We start from the raw sequence: 19,543 nt of genomic DNA, 5'->3' as shown, positions 1-19,543 counted from the left end.
CGGTTGAGCTGGTCAAGGGGATAGGGAGCATGTAGTCGGGGAAGGCGTCTGGGCCGGATGGGTTCCCGGTCGAATTTTATAAAATGTATGCAGACCTGCTGGGCCCCCTGTTGGTTAGGACCTTCAACGAAGCAAGGGAAGGAGGGGCTCTGCCTCCGACGATGTCTCGGGCGCTGATCTCCTTGATCCTTAAGCAGGACAAGGATCCCCTGCAGTGTGGGTCATACAGGCCGATCTCACTCTTAAATGTAGACGCCAAGCTGTGGGCAAAGATCTTAGCCACGAGGATAGAGGACTGTGTGCCGTAGGTTATCCACGAGGATCAAACGGGGCTCGTGAAGGGGAGGCAGCTGAACACTAACATACGGAGGCTCTTGAATGTTATAATGATGCCGGCGGTGGAGGCGGAGATAGTGGTGGCGTTGGACGTGGAGAAGGCCTTTGATGGGGTTTAGTGGGGGTACTTGTGGGAGGTGTTAGAGAGGTTCGGATTTGGGGAGGGGTTTGTCAGGTGGGTGAGGCAGTTACATGAGGCCCCGATGGCGAGCGTGGCCATGAATAGGAGGAGGTCGGAGTATTTCCGGTTATACCGAGGGACGAGGCAGGGGTGTCCTTTGTCCCCCTGCTTTTTGCGCTGGCAATTGAACCTCTGGCCATGGCATTGAGGGAGTCGAGAAACTGGAGGGGGCTGGTGCGAGGTGGGGAGGAACACCGAGTGTCGCTCTACATGGACGACCTATTGCTGTATGTGGCGGACCCGGTGGGGGGAATGCCGGAGGTGATGAGGATTCTTAGGGAATTTGGGGATTTCTCAGGATACAAGCTCAACTTGGGGAAGAGCGAGCTGTTCGTTGTACACCTGGGGGACCAGGAGGGGAGGTGTGGTGGTATGAATGTGAGCACTGCCATTGGTGCAGAGCATGGGTTTCCCATTGGCTCTGGCTGGTCATGTGCCTCTCGTCCGATTGGCTGGGACTAGCCATGTGACTGCTCACCAATTGGTCGAGAGGCAAGTAGACCCTGCCTCCAAGGCGGGGTATAGGTACCCAGAGTTCCCGGTGGTCGGCCTTACTCTGTAGTCGACCACCGGGCTAACAACTAGCTGATTAAAGCCACAGTTCGGATCCTAATCGTGCCTTGAGTCCAATTGATGTTACATCAGGGGGATCGGTAGGCTCCCACTAAAAAGGGCGGAGAGGAGCTTCAGGTACTTGGGGGTCCAGGTGGCCAGGAGCTGGTGCGCCTTCCATAAACTTAATCTCACGAGGCTGGTGGAGCAAATGGAGGAGGAGTTTAAGAGGTGGGACATGCTGCTGCTGTCTCTGGTGGGTAGGGTGCAATCAGTCAAGGTGACGGTGCTCCCGAGATTTCTGTTCCTGTTCCAGTGCCTCCCCATCCTTATCCCGAAGGCTTTTTTCAGGCGGGTTAACAGGAGCATTACGGGATTTGTGTGGGCGCACGGGACCCCGAGGGTGAGAAGGGTGTTTCTGGAGCGGGGCAGGGTTGGGGGGGGCTGGCGCTGCCCAACCTCTGTGGGTATTATTGGGCTGCCAACGCAGCAATGGTGCATAAGTGTGTGATGGATGGGGAAGGGGCTGCATGGAAGAGGATGGAGATGGCGGCCTATGTGGGCACGAGCCTGGAGGCGCTGGTAACGGCGCCGCTGCTGCTCCCTCCAACGAGGTATACCACGAGCCCGGTGGTGGCGGCTACCCTCAAGATTTGGGGGCAATGGAGACGGCACAGGAGGGAGGTAGGGGCCTCGATGGGATCCCCGATACGGGGGAGCCACCGGTTTGTCCCGGGGAGAATTGATGGTGGGTTCCTGAGTTGGCACAGGGCAGGTGTTAGGAGGTTGAGGGACCTGTTCGTAGACAGGAAGTTTGCGAGCCTGGGTGAGCTGGAAGGGAAGTTCGGGCTCCCCCTGGAGAACACCTTTAGGTACATGCAGGTAAGGGCGTTTGTCAGGCGGCAGGTGGCGGAGTTCCCTCTGTTGCCGCTGCGCGGGGTCCAGGACAGGCTGCTCTCGGGGGTGTGTGTTGGAGAGGGGAGGATCTCGGCAACGTACCAAGTGATGCAGGAGGTAGACGAGGCCTCGGTGGAGGAGCTGACGGGTAAATGGGAGGAGGAGCTGGGTGAGGAGATTGAGGAGGGGATGTGGAAAGACACCCTAGGAAGGGTGAACTCCTCTTCTTGTGCGAGGCTTAGCCTCGTACAGTTCAAGGTGCTGCATAGGCCTCACATGACCGGGACTAGGATGAGCTGGTTTTTTGGGGACGAGGACAGGTGTATTAGGTGCTCAGGGAGCCCAGCAAACCATGCCCATATGTTCTGGGCATGCCCAACGCTGGGGGAGTTTTGGAAGGGCGTAGCAAGGACGGTGTCGAGGGTGGTAGGATCCAGGGTCAAACCGGGCTGGGGGCTCGCAATATTTGGAGTTGCAGAGGAGCCGGGAGTGCAGGAGGCGAAAGAGCCCGGCATTCTGGCCTTTGCGTACCTGGTAGCCCGGCAGAGGATTCTTCTTCAGTGGAAGGATATGAGGCCCCCAAGCATGGAGACCTGGATCAATGATATGGTGGGGTTTATTAAATTGGAGAGGGTGAAATTTGCCCTCAGGGGGTCAGTGCAGGGGTTCTTCAAGAGGTGGCAACCATTCCTAGATTTCCTGGCAGAACGGTAGAAAAAGGCCAGCAGCAGCAGCAACCCGGGGGGGCGGGGGGGGGGGGGATGTTTTCTTTGTTTTGGGCTGAAGGGACGTGTATATTTGTTGATTGCTAATGACGGGTGTTAATTTATTTTTTATTTCTTGTATACATGGGAGGGGGATTTTGTTCTTTCTTTTCTTGATAGTTTTTGTTATTGATATTTTGTGAAAATTTGAATAAAAATTTTTTTTTTTTTTAAATGTTTGAACTTTTAAAGTTGAATACCTTTGCATATAAAAATGGAGGAATGCAAACAAGGAAAGTGGTTTTCTGTTCATTGTATTGGAGGCTTAGGTGCTCATATAGAGCCTGAAAAACAAGTGTGCACCATCAACTTTATAGTACATTGTTTCCTCCGTCCTCATAAAGGTCAGGTTCTTTTGACTGTAGCAATATAATTAATTTAAATGGATCTATTTACAGTTATTCCAGCAACAGACCTGTCACAGCAAATCTCCACAGCTGGCACAGAGGCATCCGGCACAGGGAATATGAAGTTCATGTTGAATGGCGCCCTGACGATTGGCACAATGGATGGAGCAAATGTGGAAATGGCAGAGGAAGCTGGTGAAAACAATATGTTCATTTTCGGCATGAGGGTTCAAGATGTGGCAGAACTGGACAAGAAAGGGTGCGTTTGCAATAAAAGTAACAATTACCATTTGCCGTGACCTTGAGAAATTATTTTGAATATTGTATAATAATGGAACCGAAACGTGGGCAAGCTAGAGGTAAAGGAATAGTACACCATACAGATATTTATACTTAAAAGACTTGATCTACGTTGTTGTTAATGCAAATCAATTAAATTGATTTATATAAATTAACACATAATGGCAATGCTTGGGTAGCTGTGTATTTAAAATTGATAGTATATACAAGCTTATGATTTGTGGGCTGCCGGTTTAAATGCAGACAATTAATGTGACTTCTTTTTCACCTGTAACTCCATAGGGCACAATTTACCGGCCGCGTCCCATTAGAATCGAGACAGGATACAGCTGGTAGATCCTCTTCCGGGATCCCCAACATTCGTTACACCTTGCGAGATCTAAACAGATCTTGCGAGATGTCACGATCTGGATCCCACCCACAATGGATGGGACGCAGATTTGCACAGTTAAGTGAGATTAAAATCCCACTTAACCATGTCTACGCTGGATCAAACGGCAACCCGGCATCTACCGGCCTCGCCAAGGAGACCACAGCCAAGCGCCGGTTAGCACTGCTCCCCACAAACGAGGACCAGGCGGAACAACACTTGGTACGGAGGGTTGTCGCCCAGGCATTTGGAGGTCCCTGGGTGGTTGGCCTCTGGGATGGGGGGCATCCTGGCACTGCTAGGGGGCTGACAGTGCCACCTAGGCACCCTGACCCAGGTACTGTCCTGGCATTGCCAGGATAACCAGGTGGTGCTGGGCAGGGGCGCTGGCAGTTCCAAGGTATCAAGCTGGCAGTTTGCCTGTGCTGGGAATCGGGTCTGGGGCTGCCCTGCCATGTGAGGTGGGAGGCCTGAGGACCCTCTTGTGTCGGGGCGGACGAGAGAGCAGGGTGCCATTTAAAAATGCGTCCCAATCCCTTCCTGCACTAAGGAGCTCAGCTCGTCGGAGCACCTCAGTGCAGGAAATGACAGAGGTGTTCCCCGCCGTGATCCAATTTGCAACAAAGTGACGATAAGATAGCAGGGGCGCTGGTAATCCTGTCCAGAATAGTCTCGGATTTTTAAAAATTAAATCACGCCCATAATCTAAGACCACAATTATCCTTGCTGGAGCAGTTCAATGTGGTGGGGTAGAGTTTGTCCACATGCATTTTCCAATATTCTCTGCTCCACCCTAATGACTTTCAGAGATAGTTGAGAAGGAAATGGAGCTGCAGACTAGGGAAGTGGCTGGTGAAGGATACAAAGAAGAAATTGAAGATGGTTGTGTCTGTCATCAAGACCATTTAAGTGGGGGAAGCGGTGGTGTAGTGGTACGGTCACAGGAATAATTATCCACAGTGGCTGGTTGAATTTCAATTCAATTAATTCATCTGGAATTAAAAGCTAGTCTAATGGTGACCACAAAACCATTGTCGATTGTTGGCAAAACCTACTAAAGGCCCCTTAGGAAATCTGCCATCCTTACTTGATCTGGCCGAGAGTTAACTGCTCTCTGAAACGGCCCTGCAAGCCACTACAAAAAGGAATGAAACTAGATGGATCACCCATTGTTGACCTAGGAAACAACAACAACCAGCTCTTTCAACCTTGCAAAGTCCTCCATACTAACATCTGGAGAGATGTTCCAAACATTTGTCAACTTACAGCCTGATATAGTCATATTCACAGAACAGTGTCCTAGACACAACCACCAAGTCCCACTGCGTCCTATACCACCAGAGGTGGTGGCACAGAAGTAGACAATTGAGGGAGCATTGACCTGGGAGTTCTCACCATTGATGCTGGACCCTATGAAGTCTCATGGCATCAGGTCAAACATAGGCAAGGAAACTTACTGCCGATTACCATGTACTGTGTCCCCCTCAGCTGATGAATCAGTACTCCTCCGTGTTGAACACCACTGGAGCAAGCACTGAGGAAGGCAACGGCATGTAATGTGCCCTGGATGGGGACTTTAATGGCTCAGTAGCACCATTACTTACCAAGCTGGCCAAGTCCTAAACACATACTTGCTATCCTGGGTCATGAGCAGGTGGTGAGAGCACCAACAAGAGGGAAAAACCTACTTGACCTCATCCTTACCTAGCTATTTGTAGCAGATGCATCTCCACGACAGAATTGGATGGAGTGAGCACTGCACAGTCTTTGTGGAGACAAACACTGTCTTGACCTTGAGGATACTCTCCATCCTGTTGTGGTGTGGTACTGCCACATGCTAAATGGGACAGATTTCGAACGATTCTGGCAACTCATAACAGGGCTTCCGTGAGGCATTGAACAGCAGCAAAATTATATACAGCCATAATCTGTAACATCATAGCCAAACATATCCCCCACTCTGCCATTATCATCAAAATGGGGGTTCAACTCTGGTTCAATAAAGAGTGCAGGAGGGCATTGATGCGCTATCAATCGTACTAAAGACTCGAATGGGTACAATAGAGGCTTTATTATAGTTGGATGTTTATCCTCCGACTGCAGCTGGTAGAATAGCTGCTCAGGAGAAGTCATGCATATTTATACGACTCCTTGTGGGCGGAGCTAGCCGGCAGGGGCTACCGGCGAACCTGTAGTATAGGTACTACTGTACATCCCCTAATATAGGCACACACACAATTACACAGTGGATCACCACATTCGCCCCCTGTTAAAAATGAGTCCGGCGGGGGTGGCGTGAAACTATATACAGAATTGTGACTTATTTACAGAAGGGAGGGAAAAAATGTGTCCATCTTGTGACCCGGGAGTGAAATCGGGAGCGATAGCAGCAACTGTGCGGGCCTGGCACACCGCCGCAAAGTGGCCCTTCTTGCCGCAGGATTTACAGGTGGCGGCGCGGGCTGGGCAGCGCTGCCGGGGGGTGCTTCTGTTGGCCGCAGAAGTAGCAGCGGGGACCCCCAGAGTGCGTGGTGTGGTGGGCAGTGCAGGCATATTGCGCAGGAGTAGCCCCAGTCGGGGGGGTCGGTTGCGGGGTCCACGAGGGGTAGGATGGGTGGGGTGAGCGGGGTAGGACTGGACATTACGAGAAGCGACCATCATGGAGAGCGCTAAAGCTTTCGTCTCTGCTAGGTCGAGCGCGGCCCCTTCCAGCAGCTGTTGCCGGATGGGGTCCGCTGCAATCCCCGTCACGAATGCATCACGCATGAGGAAATTGGAATGTTCCATGGCCGTGATGGCCTGGCAGCCGCAGTCCCGTACGAGAAGGATAAGGGCCCGCTAAAAATCTTCAATCGACTCACCAGGTAGTTGTACGCGGGTGACGAGTACATGCCTTGCAAATAGAGCGTTCGTCTTCTGGACGTAGTTTTCTTTAAGGAGGTCCATGGCGCCTGCATAATTCGGCGCATCCTGTATCAGAACACGCTGGAGCTCAACCTTGAGTAGAGAACCTGGATTTTCTGAGCTTTCGTCGGCTCGGATGTCGCTGAGTTGATATAGGCCTCAAAGCAAGCCAGCCAGTGATTAAAGTCCTTTCTGGCATTTGGCGAGTGCAGATCCAGCTGCAAGCGATCTGGTTTGATCCTGATGTCCATGATGCGGAAAATCTAACTGTAATAAATTGATGCGCTATCAATCGTACTAAAGACTCGAATGGGTGCAATAGAGGCTTTATTACAATTAGATGTTTATCCTCCGACTGCAGCTGGTAGAATGGCTGCTCAGGAGCAATCATGCATATTTATACGGCTCCTTGTGGGCGGAGCTAGCCAGCAGGGGCTACTGGCGAACCTGTAGTATAGGTACTACTGTACATCCCCGAATATAGGCACACACACAATTACACAGTGGATCACCACAGGCATGACAGTAGCAGCATCAGGCATACCTAAAAATGAGGTGTGAGTTTGGTGAAGCAATAACACATGACTAATTGCATGCCAAACAACAAAAACAGCAAGCGGTAGAGCTAAGCGACCCCACATCCAATGGAGCAGATCTAAGCTCTGTAGTCCTGCCACATTCAGTCATAAATGGTGGTGGATAATTAAACAATCAACTGGGGGAGAGGTTCCACAAACACCCCATGCTCAAAGATAAGGAGCTCAGTTCATCAGTACAAAAGACAAGGCTGAAAGATTTGCAACCATTTTCAACTAAAGTCCTGAGTTGATGATCTACCTTTACCTCCTGCCAAAGTCCCCAGCATCACTGATTCAGTCAATTCGATTCACTCCACGTGACATCAAGAAATTGCTGAAGGCACTGGCTACAACCAAGGCTATGGGTCCTGGCAACTTGCTGGCAATAGCACAGAAGACGTGTGCTTCAGAACTAGCTGCACCCCTAGCTAGCCAAGCTGTCCCTGTACATTTACAACACTGGCATCTATTTGGCTCTGTGAAAATTGCACAGAAATGTCCTGCCTACAAGAAGCAGAAAAAATCCAACCTTGTCAATTATCAATCAACTCTCAGCAAAGTGATGGAAAGTGTTCTCAACATCACTATCAAGCGGCATTTACTCATCAATAACCTGCTCACTGATGGTCAGTTTGGGTTCTGTCACGGCTGTTCAACTCCTGACCTCATTATAGCCTTGGTCCAAACATGGACAAACGAGCTGAACACAAGAGCTGTGATGAGAGTGGCTGCCCTTGACATCAAGGCAGATAGAGTGTGGCATCAAGAAGCTCTAGAAAAATTGCAGTTTTTGGATTCCTTCTAATAGTAATATCCAACTAATTCATGAAATATGAGCACTCAATGTATGTGAAGAATTATAGATACATGACAGGGCAGCTAAGAAAATGCAGCAATCAGAAAAGGCTACTATTCAAAAGAAGTGTCCACAAGATTCTGTGCGAAAGCTGGGAACAAACGTTAATTGGTGGACTTCTGGTGGCAGCCATGGAGTAAGTGGTCCTTTATTTGGTAGCTCCCGCTCGTGGTGGACCTTTAGGATATTTTTCCCTGATGTATGGGGGATTTGATGGACAAAATAGGAGATTGGTGAGGTAGAGGAGTAGGATTCCCTACCAGTGTATGGAGTCATGGACCAGAAGTGGTCTGAAAAGGAGAGATCGTTGGTCAAAGAAGGGGGTGGAGTCTGCAGAGCAGGAGAATATGGCGGAGGGTCAGGGACCGAAACTGCCGGCCCAGTGGTTAACGGAGCAACTGGTGGCCTTTCTCCTGGAGAGCTTTGGTCAGCAAAGAAAAGAATACTGGATCCAATTAAGACAGGGATTGACCAGGTGGAGCAGAGATTGGAAGCCCAGGGCCAGGCAATTAAGAAGGTGGAAGAGGCGATTGCTGAGCATGATGACCAGCTAACTGAGATGGCGGCGGAGATTGGGCTGTTGAAGGACCACCAGAAAAGGTGGCAAGAGAAAGTGGAGGATCTGGAGAACAGGTCGCGCAGGCAGAACCTGAGGACCTTTGGTCACCCGGAGGGCAGCGAGGGATCGGATGCAGGGGCATATGTGGCGCGTATGTTCAAGAAGCTGCTGGGGGGAGGTGTGTTTACCCGGCTCCTGGAGGTGGACACGGTGCACAGACCGCTTATGAGGAAACCGCTGAGGAATGAGCCGCTGAGGGTGATGGTGGTACGAATGCACTGGTTCCTGGACAAGGAACAGATCTTGAGGTGGGCCAGGCTGACGAGGAGCTGCATATGACAAGGATGCGTATTTACTAAGGCTTGGGTGTGGATCTGGCCAAAAGAAGGGTGGGTTTCAAAAAGATGAAATCGGCCCTCTTTAAAAGGGGATGAAGTTCGGCATGCTGTACCCAGCGCGTTCATGGGTCACTTATGAGGGCCAGGAACATTATTGTGGATCGCCAGATGAGGCTATGAACCTTATTAAAGACAGGGGACTGGCAGGCGATGGATGACATTGAACTTCGAGGGAGTAGCTGTGTTCTTATTATGCTGCTAAATTTCTTTATCTTTTTGAGTTTTGTATATGTTTTGTACTAGGTTTTGGGCCGTGGTTCAGTTTTGTATGTGGGTTAACTTTGTTCTTAATGGGGGATGGTGGGTGAAGTTTTCTTCTTTGTGTTTGTTGGGGATTGTAATGTTTGCAAATGCATGTGCAAGGGGGTGGGGGGGGTGATCAGTGGGGGGCTCATTGGCGCCTTGAGAGGGGGCTACCTTGCTAGCTGGGCAGGCTAGAGGAAGCGCAGTGGGTGGGGCGAGGAGTTGATCAATTTGTTGAGGGGGTTTGGGATGGTTATTCAGTAGTTGGGTGGAGAGGGGGAGGGAGGGAGGATTGATCTGCCGACGAGAGGAAGTGGCGCGTGAAGACAAATTGGAGCTCTATGATGTTGGGCACCAAGAGCGGGCCTGAGGAGGCGCGGGCTGGAGGCTGGCCTAGGAAGGGTGATGGTGATCGGGGGGGGGGGGGGGGGGGGGCTGCAGGGTGCCCCCCGACCAGGCTGATCACATGGAACGTGAGAGAGCTGAATGGGCCGGTCAAGAGAGCTCGCGTGTTCGTCCATTTGAAGCGTTTGATGGTGGACATGGTAATGCTACAGGAGTCACACCTGAGGGTAATTGATCAGAGTAAGCTGACGAAGGGGTGGGTTGGACAGGTATTTCATTCAGGGCTGGACTCTAAAATTAGGAGGGTAGCGATCTTGATCAATAAGCGGGTGTCATTCGAAGTAGGGAGCATAGTGGCGGATTCAGAGGGTTGGTACTTTATGGTGAGTGGGAAGCTGGAGGGGATACCGGTGTATTAGTAAATATCTATGCACCAAACTGGGACGATGTGGAGTTTATGAGGCGGGTGCTGGGGAAGATTCCGGACCTGGATTCACATAGGTTGATCATGGGGGGGGACTTTAATACGGTTATAGATCCGAGGCTTGATCAGTCAAGTTCGCGGCAAAGGAGCTAAAGGGGTTTATGGAACAGGTGTGAGGGGTAGATCTGTGGCGGTTCGATCAACCAAGGGCGAAGGAATTTTGTCTTTTCTCCCATGTACACAAAGTGTACTCCCATATTGATTTTTCCGTTTTGGATAGGGCCTTGCTGGTGGGGGTGGTGGATGCCGAGTATTCGGCAATTGTTGTATCAGACCATGCCCCACACTGGGTGGATTTACTGGTGAGCAAGCGGGGGGGCTCAGCGCCCGCAATGGAGATTGGATGTAGTACTGTTAGCGGATGAGGGAGTGTGCGGGCAGGTGAGGAAGACCATCCAGAATTATTTGGCGATAAATGACACAGGGGAGGTTTCGGCGGCAACAGTATGAGAGGCGCTGAAGGCAGTAGTCAGGGGGGAGCTGATTTTGAAAGGGGCTCATAGGGAGAAGGTGGAGCGGGCAGAGATGGATAGGCTGGTTAGGGAGAAACTCTGGGTGGATAGAAGATACTCGGAAGCCCCGGTGGCAGGACTGTTGAAGGAGCGGCAGAAGCTGCAAATGGAGTTTCAGCTGATAGCCACAGGGAAGGCGGTGGGGCAGTTGTGGATGGCAAGAGGGGCGATATATATGAGTATGGGGAGAAGACCAGTAGGATGCTAGCACACCAGCTCAGAAAAAGAGAGGCGCCCAGGGAGATAGGAAGAGTGAAGGATAGAGGGGGGGAATACGGTCTTGGACCCGGCAGGGTGAATGGGGTGTTCAGGAAATGTTATAATCGGCTGTATGAGTAGGATCCGCCAGCTGGGGTGGAGGGGATGAGGCAATTCTTGGAGGGTTTGGAGTTTCCGAAGGTAGAGGAAGGGTTGGTGGAGGGACTGGGTGCCCCGATAGGGATTGTGGAAGTAGTAGAGGGATTGGAGGCCATGCAGTCGGGCAGGGCACTGGGACCAGATGGTCACCCAGTGGAATTTTATAAAATGTTTTCTGGGGTGCTGGGTCCGTTGCTGGTGAGAGCATTTAATGAGTCAAGGGAGCGGGTATTCTTCCCCCATCAATGTCACAGGCTTCGATCTCACTGATCTTGAAGCGGGAGAAGGACCCAGAACAATGCGGGTCATACAGACCAATCTTCCTACTAAATGTTGATGCCAAATTGCTGGTCAAAGTTTTGGCCTCGAGAATAGAGGACTGTGTATCGGGGGTGATAGGGGAAGACCAGATGGGATTTGTCAAAGGCAGACAGTTAATGACCAACGTCAGGATGCTCTTGAATGTCATCATGATGCCCTCCGAAGGGAGGGAGGTGGAGGTAGTGGTCGCTATGGACGTGGAGAAGGCCTTGGACCGCGTGGAGTGGGAGTATTTGTGGGAGGTCCATGGGGCGGTTCCTGTTTGGGCAGGGTTTTGTAGATTTGGCCCGGTTGCTATACCAGGCGCCGGTGGCGGGTGTGTGGAAGAACTGGCTGAGTTCAGACTATTTTAGACTACACTGGGCGGGGGGGGGGGGGGGGGGGGGGGGGGGGGAGCACAGGGTCTCGTTGTATGCGGATGACCTACTCCTGTATATTTCTGACCTGTTAGGGGGGATGGGAGAGATTATGCGGATCTTAGGGGAATTTGGCCATTTATTGGGATATAAATTGAATATGGGGAAAAGTGAGATATTGTCATCCAGGAAAGGGGGCAGGAGAGGAGGCGGGGGGTGGGGGGGGGGGGGGGGGGGAGTTGCATTTTACAGTGGTGGGAGGGAGTTTTAGATACTTGGGAATCCTGGTGGCACAAGGATGGGAGCAGCTACATAAATTAAATCTCGCCCGGTTAGTTAAGCAAATGAAGGAGGACTTTCGGAGGTGTGGCATGCTCCCGTTGTTACTGGCGGGGAGGGTACTGACCGTAAAAATGACGGTTCTCCCGAGATTTTTGTTTGTTTTTCAGTGCCTTCCTATTTTTATACCAAAGGCCTTTTTTTAAATAAATTTGGAATACCCAATTCATTTTTCCAATTAAGGCGCAATTTAAACTGGTCAATCCACCTAGCCTGCACATCTTTTGGGTTGTGGGGCGGAAACCACGCAAACACGGGGAGAATGTGCAAAGTCCACACGGACAGTGACCCAGAGCCACGATCGAACCTGGGACCTCGGCGCCGTGCGCCAGCAGGGCTAACCCACTGCGCCACCGTGCTGCCCTTGCGTTTTAAGCAGGTTAATACGGTGATTTCCGGGTTTGTATGGGCGGGTAAAACTCCGCGAGTAAGGAAAGTGCTGTTGGAGCCGAGGTGGGGGAGGGTTGGCCTTACCGAACTTAAGGAATTACTACTGGGCGGCTAATATAGCTATGATCAGGAAGTGGGTAGTGGGGGAGGGGTCAGTGTGGGAGCGGGTAGAGGCGGCATTATGTAGGGGCACAAGTTTAGAAGCACTGGTAACGGCACCTCTGCCGTTCTCGTGTGCCCGGTTCTCTACAAGCCCGGTGGTGGTGGTGGCTCTGAAAATTTGGGGACAGTGGCGGAAGCATATGGGAGTGGAGGGAGCGTCGGTGGGGGCTCCAATTTGTGACAATCACCGGTTCATCCCGGGGAGGTTGACTGGGGGGTTTCAGAGATGGCAGAGAGCAGGTATTGAGAGACTGGGAGATCTGTTTATTGATGGGAGCTTTCCTTGTTTGGAGGATCTGGAGGAGAAGTTTGACTTGCCGGTTGGAAATGGGTTTCGCTATCTGCAGGTGAGGGACTTTGTGCATAGGAAGGTTTCGACCTTTCCGCTTCTACCGCCACAGGGGATACACAGGTAGTTTCAAAAAATGGGAGTGGGGATGGGAAGGTCTCGGAAATTTATAAAGAGCTCATGGAGTGGGAGGGAACCCAGATAGGGGAGGTAAAGCGCAAGTGGGAAGATGAGCTAGGTAAAGGCAGATCTGTGGGAGGATGCACTGAGTCAAGTCAATACTTCCTCATCATGTGCCAGGCTCAGCCTGATACAATTCAAAGTGGCTCACCGGGCACACATGACGGTTGGCCCGGATGAGCAGGTTTTTTTGGGGTAGAGGACAGGTGTGTGAGGTGTGCAGGAGGGCCCGCAAATCATGTCTATATGTTTTGGGCATGTCCGAAGCTTAGGGGATTCTGGCAGGCATTTGCTGAGGTCATGACCACGTTGCTAAAAACGAGGGTTGTGCCAAGTCCAGAGGTGACGGTTTTTGGAGTGTCGGAAGACCCGGGAGTCCATGGGGCGAGACAGCCTGATGTTTTGGCCTTTGCCTCCTTGGTAGCTTGGAGACGGATCCTATTAGTGTGGAGGGACTCGGAGCCCCCAAAATCGGGGGTATGAGTCAGCGACATGACTGGGTTTTTTAGGCTTGAGAAAATTAAGTTCGCCCTGAGAGGATCAATGTTAGGCTTCATCCGGAGGTGGCAGCCATTTATCGACTTATTCAGAGAAAACTAATCTAAGGGCGAGGTGAGGGATTAAAGGGAGCGGGGGAGTTTGTTTAGTTTAGTTTAGTTCAAATTAGGCGGGATCAGTGAGAGGCGATGGAGGGTCATGGAAATTGTGTGAATAAGTTATGATGGCGGGGTATGGTTGTTGGTTGGGGGGATGTCACACACTGAATTATGTTGACATTTGTGTTTGTATTTTTGTTGTTATAAAACCATAAATGCCTTAATAAAATGTTTGTTTAAAAAAAAAAAATTGGTAAATAGAAGAAATGTGATTTTCTTACCAAAACAATTTGTAATAAAAGGTCTGTTAAATATCTTAGACAGAATCATCCAGACTCAAAACGCTAAACAGGCATCGATTATAAAAACTGGCAAGTCATGCTACAATTGTATAGAGCCTTGGTACAGCCGCACTTGGAATATTACGCGCAATTCTGGTCACCACAGTACCAGAGGATGTGGAGGCTTTGGAGAGGGTGCAGAGGAGGTTTACCAGGATGTTGCCTGGCCAGGAGGGTGTAAGCTTTGTGGATAGGCTGAATAGATTCAGACTGTTTTCATTAGAAAGGCGAAGGTTGAGGGGTGACCTTACAGATTTCTGTAAGTTTATGAGGGGCATGGATAGAGTGGATGGCCAGGCACTCTTTCCTAGGGTGGAGGGATCAGTCACCAGGGGGCATAGTTTTAAGGTCCGTGGGGGAACTTTTAGTGATATGCGAGGCAGGCTTTTTACGCAGGGGGTGGTGAGTGCCTGGAATGCGTTGCCAGGGGCAGTTGTGGAAGCAGATATATTAATGACGTTCAAAAGGCATTTCGAGAAACACATGGATAGGATGGTATAGAGGGATATGGCGCAAGATGTGCTGAGGGTTTTGGCCAAGGTTGACATGACCGGTACAGGCTTGGAGGGGCGAAGGGCCTGATCCTGTGCTTTGTTCTTTGTTAGTTCCCTTCTCTCTCCACAGATGCTGTCAGACCTGCTGAGATTGTCCAGTATTGTCTGTGTTAAGTATCTTTTGTTGTTTATCAAATTGTTATTTCAGCAACCTTAAAGTGTGTTTAAATATCTGTTGCTAATTTATGTTGATATTTTTCAGATACAATGCTTCACAATATTGTGAAAATTTTCCAGAATTGAAAGGGGTGGTTGATCTGATCGCAGGTGGATACTTTTCTCCAAACCAACCTGATCTTTTCAGAGATATTCTAAATATGCTTTTTCACCATGACAGGTAATTCCTTTTATACATCATCTTTTCTGTCTGGTTCTCCAGAAAATGAAAACTCAATTTGATCTGCCCTTTAACCTCTCTTCACTCATCACTCATTCCCAGTTCTAGCAGCTTTTCCCCTTCTCCTTTCCGAACATGGTTTGGAGAAAATTACATACAGCTTCATGATTTTCTTCCACCAAGCCCTGAAACCTTCTCGTGTTGGCACCTTATCTGTCCATATTTCTAATTTATTCTGGACTTGTAGTGTTTATTCCAGTCATAGAACAGTACAGCACAGAACAGGCCCTTCGGCCCTCGATGTTGTGCCGAGCAATTATCACCCTACTCAAACCCACGTATCCACCCTATACTCGTAACCCAACAACCCCCCCCCCCTTACATTTTTTAGGACACTACGGGAAATTTAGCATGGCCAATCCACCTAACCCGCACATCTTTGGACTGTGGGAGGAAACGGAGCACCCGGAGGAAACCCACGCACACACTGGGAGGACGTGCAGACTCCACACAGACAGTGAACCAGCCGGGAATCGAACCTGGGACCCTGGAGCTGTGAAGCATTTATGCTAACCACCATGCTACCGTGCTGTCCAGTCCTCACACCTATGATTTTTGCCTGCTATCAGCTCCAGCTCTGCGGTGCAATTATTGCGCATGGTAAAAGGGCAGCATGGTAGCACAGTGGGTAGCACTGTTGCTTCACAGCTCCAGAGTCCAGGTTCAATTCCCGGTTTGGATCTATGTCTATATGGAGTCTGCACGTTCTTCCTGTGTCTGCGTGGGTTTCCTCACACAAGTTCCGAAAGATGTGCTGTTAGGTAATTTGGCCGTTTCTGAATTCTCCCTCTATATACCCGAACAGGCACTGGAATGTGGCCACGAGGGCCTTTACACAGTAACTTCATTGCAGCGTTAATGTATGCCTACTTGTGACAATAAAGATTATTATTGTCCCACCAATTCTCATAGTTCTATTTTTTTATTTTCTCATGAATAAAACAATCACAGTGTTGAAGTCTTCTGCGACAATTGTCTTCCAATGGGTCTAGTTCCGACTGGACCAACCTTGGAGATAGAAATTGGCATGTATAAAAGTCTCTATTTTGGAGAGTGGGGTTGATTATAGTTTTGTTTCTTCTGTATTTCACATTGTGCACGTGTGGAAACCTGAACTACTCTGGGCCTTTGATTTGAAACACTATGTGCCCATATGAGGTTGTTGTGCTTACGTGAAAGAACTTATCTGCTTTTGATGTGGTGAGGAAGTGTCAATCATAGCAAGAGTGTTCATAAACATTGTGGTGAGCATCGAAGCAGGGTACTTGAGGTGCACTGAAGCGTGAAGGGAAAGATAGATTGACAATCCGCCAAACATCTGTCTCTGGAGTAATAAAAGTGTTAATCACTGGCTAATGCAATGTATTGCTGTGTGAAATTGAATGGAAAATGTGCATTTCAAAGATTGTCAAGAGATTTGAAGCCCTTTGAAATGTGCTTGACTTTTAAGGAAGCAGGTAACACTTGTAACAGCTGCTGCTTTAAACATTATAGTCTGAGGCAGCAGATGTTAGGGAAGGGTAAATGAAAATGCAGTGATTTATGCATTGGGGGCCTTCCGATGGACTTTGGGGGGCACCTCAGTTATGCACTGACTCCTTTGACCCACCCCGATGTCCACCGCATCAGGGCCACGCTTGTGCAAGCTTGCACCAAAGCCCACCTGGAGGATTTTCCGCTGTTGGTGCATAATATGGGAGTGGAGACTCAGGCTTCCAGCCCGGTAATGAAATGTAAATGGACACAAATAACCGATTTGCATCTTCCTGCCAGCACAGGGCAGGTGGTGCACTGAGACCGCCGAAAGGGTATTGGAGCATCACAGCAGATGCCAAACTTATTTTTCCCTCGATGCTCCGTTCTGTGTCCAATCAGGAATCGCGACACCAGCGTTGAGCAATGGAGAATCCAGCTCAGAGTAAATAAGAAGAAGATGGTTAGTGATGAAGACTGCCTTTGTGTTAATGCATTTACCTATACACTTAACTAGGCAGAAATTTGCACTAGACTTCTCGGATGCAAAATTAACTTTTATTGGTATCTATTGATTATAAAGAGAGTTCTCTTCTTCTAGTTACAAAACCAAAATGTTCTCAATTCAGGCCCCTGCAGAAGGCTTTACTTGAGATGATTATACTTAGTAATTTACAAACGACTTGGAATTCAAAATACAGTAATGATTTCTTTGCTTGAAGCAAACAGCTGCGCAGGTTAGAAGTAGAATGAAAAATATGAAACGAAGAGAGTAGTTAGCTTCTAGGCAAAAAGTATAAGATGATTCATTAATAGAATAGAATAATAGCTTAACACCACTATTTTTAAGGAATTTGTTATGAGTCTAAGTCAATCTATTCCTGCCACTGTAACATGCTGATTGGTTTGGATGAGTCTTCATTACATTTGATTTGATAATTAGGTTGTCAGTCTTCCAAATGCAACATTAGTTTAGAATTATCAGCCATGTTGCTTCTGTAAATTCTTTAGTGGGCATTGGCATGCAAAATCTGTTCTTATCGAGGGCTGGTATGTGGGTTATGCAAAGCATGTTCTTGAATAATGGTCAAACACTTCTTTTGGACCAAGGATAATCCATATATGACAAAAGAAGTGTTCATATGGATTCTAGTGTTAGACTGATTTGAAACAAATGTTGCTGATGCATTAGCTCGTTTGCAAACTGTTGCAAATGCTGTGTTTTGCCTTGACTTCTTTCTGCAAGCTATGTATTTTGTAAACTGATATTAAATTTGCACTGATTTGCAGTGTCATGATGGAATCCATTTTAAAATGACTTTTGAACTGAGCTTTTTAAACCTATAATCAAAGGATCATTAATTAGCCCTTTTACCTATGAGAAATAGTTGTTTCCTTCAGTCAGTAACCAAAGGACACAGATTTCAGGTGAATGGCAAAAGTGAAAGCAACAGGGCAGCATGGTGGCGCAGTGGGTTAGCACTATGGCCTCACGGCGCCGAGGTCCCAGGTTCAATCCCAGCCCTGGGTCACTGTCCGTGTGGAGTTTGCACATTCTCCTCGTGTTTTGTGGGGTTTCATCTCCACAACCCAAAGATGTTCAGGGTAGGTGGATTGGCCATGCTAAATTGCCCCTTAATTGGAAAAAATGAATTGGGTTCTCGAAATGTAAAAAAAAAGTGAAAGCAACACGGAACAACTTGGATCTGCAAGCAGCATCAAAGAACTCCAAAATATGCATAATTTGTTGACACTGGGATTTCAGACCATAGTCAACCCTCCCTAAGAGAGCAGTAGAAATAGTTTCAATATTAATATTCAAAAGAGAATTGGATAAATGCTTGAAGAAAAGCATTTTACAAGAGCTATGAGATAAGAGGTTAGTGGGATTAATTGGGCAGCACTACCAAAGAGTCAGCACATGCACAATGGCCCGAATGGCCTTCTGTGCAGTATCATTCTATGATCCTAACATATGACACCCAAGATTGTATCTCAGCCTGAAACTAAGTAAAGCATTACTTTGTGGATAATTTATAGTATACTCACTATCTTAAAGTTTTCTGAAAATTGATTATAATTAATGACGGGTTAAAGGCATAGCACTAATTATAACTGAAACCTCAATTAAAAAGTTGTTTTGTATTCTATTTGGACAACAGAGCCCTGAAATTCCTCGTAGCTGCAGCAGCACTAGAATTAGGACAGGGCTGGGGGGGGCGGCATGGTGGTGCAGTGGTTAGCACTGCTACCTCACAGCGCCGAGGACCCGGGTTCGATCCTGGCCCGGGTCACTGTCCGCATGGAGTTTACATATTCTCCCCTTGTCTGCATGGGTCTCACCCCCACAATCCAAAAAAATGTGCAGTGTAGGTGGATTGGTCATGCGAAATTGCCCCTTAATTGTAAAAACAAATATTGGGTACTCTTTAAAAAAAAATAAGGACATGGCTAAACTTCTATCTGTTGACTGTTCCCAGTGCTGACTTGATCGGATTTCCCACTGTCAGTAAATTTCACATGTTTTGGAGTTCACCTATGCGGGTTTGACAAAACAGCCATACCAATTCCAATGGGAGGAAGGACTTTTTTGTTGCTGCACCAGACAAAACTAAAAAGGGTTGAACAGCCTGATATCTAAATTTGCAGCTTTGCTAGCCATCAGAAAGCCAACATTTTAAAAACCGCTGAGCTCCCTTCCACCAGGATTTCGTCCTGGAATTCAATGTGTTCCTGATTTAGGAGTAAGAGGTAAGTTTTAGGACCCTTATTGCGACCTCACCAGAAATGATGTGTATTTAGATTTCCTAATAAATGTGTTAGAAATGCTAACCAAATTCAAGCCTGTAACGTTCAAATCTAATTTGTAACAACTTTTTGTTCCTATATTTTAATGGTGTTTCAAATTATTATTCATGTCCAGGTTCAAAGTATTTGCTGATTTTGAATCTTATGTTAATACTCAAGAGAAAGTCAACCAGTTATACCAGGTCAGAATATTGTACTCCCAGCATTATTGTTTAATCTAAGCCTTTACATTTAAAATGGATAAGCAACTAAATATTCCAGTGCTATCCTTAATATCTTTATATATAAAATAATCTTCAACATTGCTCACAGTAAATTGCACAATACACTATTGTATGGCACTTAAAACTATAA

General features: G+C 48.3%; 1 protein-coding gene across 5 annotated transcripts in view; it reads left to right on the top strand.

Annotated features, from left to right (window-relative positions):
• Window positions 1-19,543, top strand: part of pygl (phosphorylase, glycogen, liver) — a 219,914-nt gene that overhangs the window by 196,521 nt on the left and 3,850 nt on the right. For 3 of the 5 annotated variants that reach the window (XR_005458132.1, XM_038778465.1, XM_038778456.1), the window contains exons 17-18: window positions 3,129-3,336; window positions 14,714-14,848. Coding sequence is in view for 4 of the 5 variants with exons in the window: in XM_038778465.1 (XP_038634393.1) it covers window positions 3,129-3,336; window positions 14,714-14,848 (343 nt within the window). In the remaining variant the exon portion in view is untranslated. Of the gene's footprint in view, window positions 1-3,128; window positions 3,337-14,713; window positions 14,849-19,304; window positions 19,372-19,543 lie in introns of those variants that run through there. The other 2 variants (XM_038778436.1, XM_038778445.1) reach the window with 1 other exon arrangement.

This window comes from Scyliorhinus canicula, chromosome 2 (assembly GCF_902713615.1).
Source record: "Scyliorhinus canicula chromosome 2, sScyCan1.1, whole genome shotgun sequence".
Classification (NCBI taxonomy): domain Eukaryota; kingdom Metazoa; phylum Chordata; class Chondrichthyes; order Carcharhiniformes; family Scyliorhinidae; genus Scyliorhinus; species Scyliorhinus canicula.
Note: the sequence above shows the minus strand (reverse complement) of the source record. Positions and strands in the feature narration are given on the sequence as shown.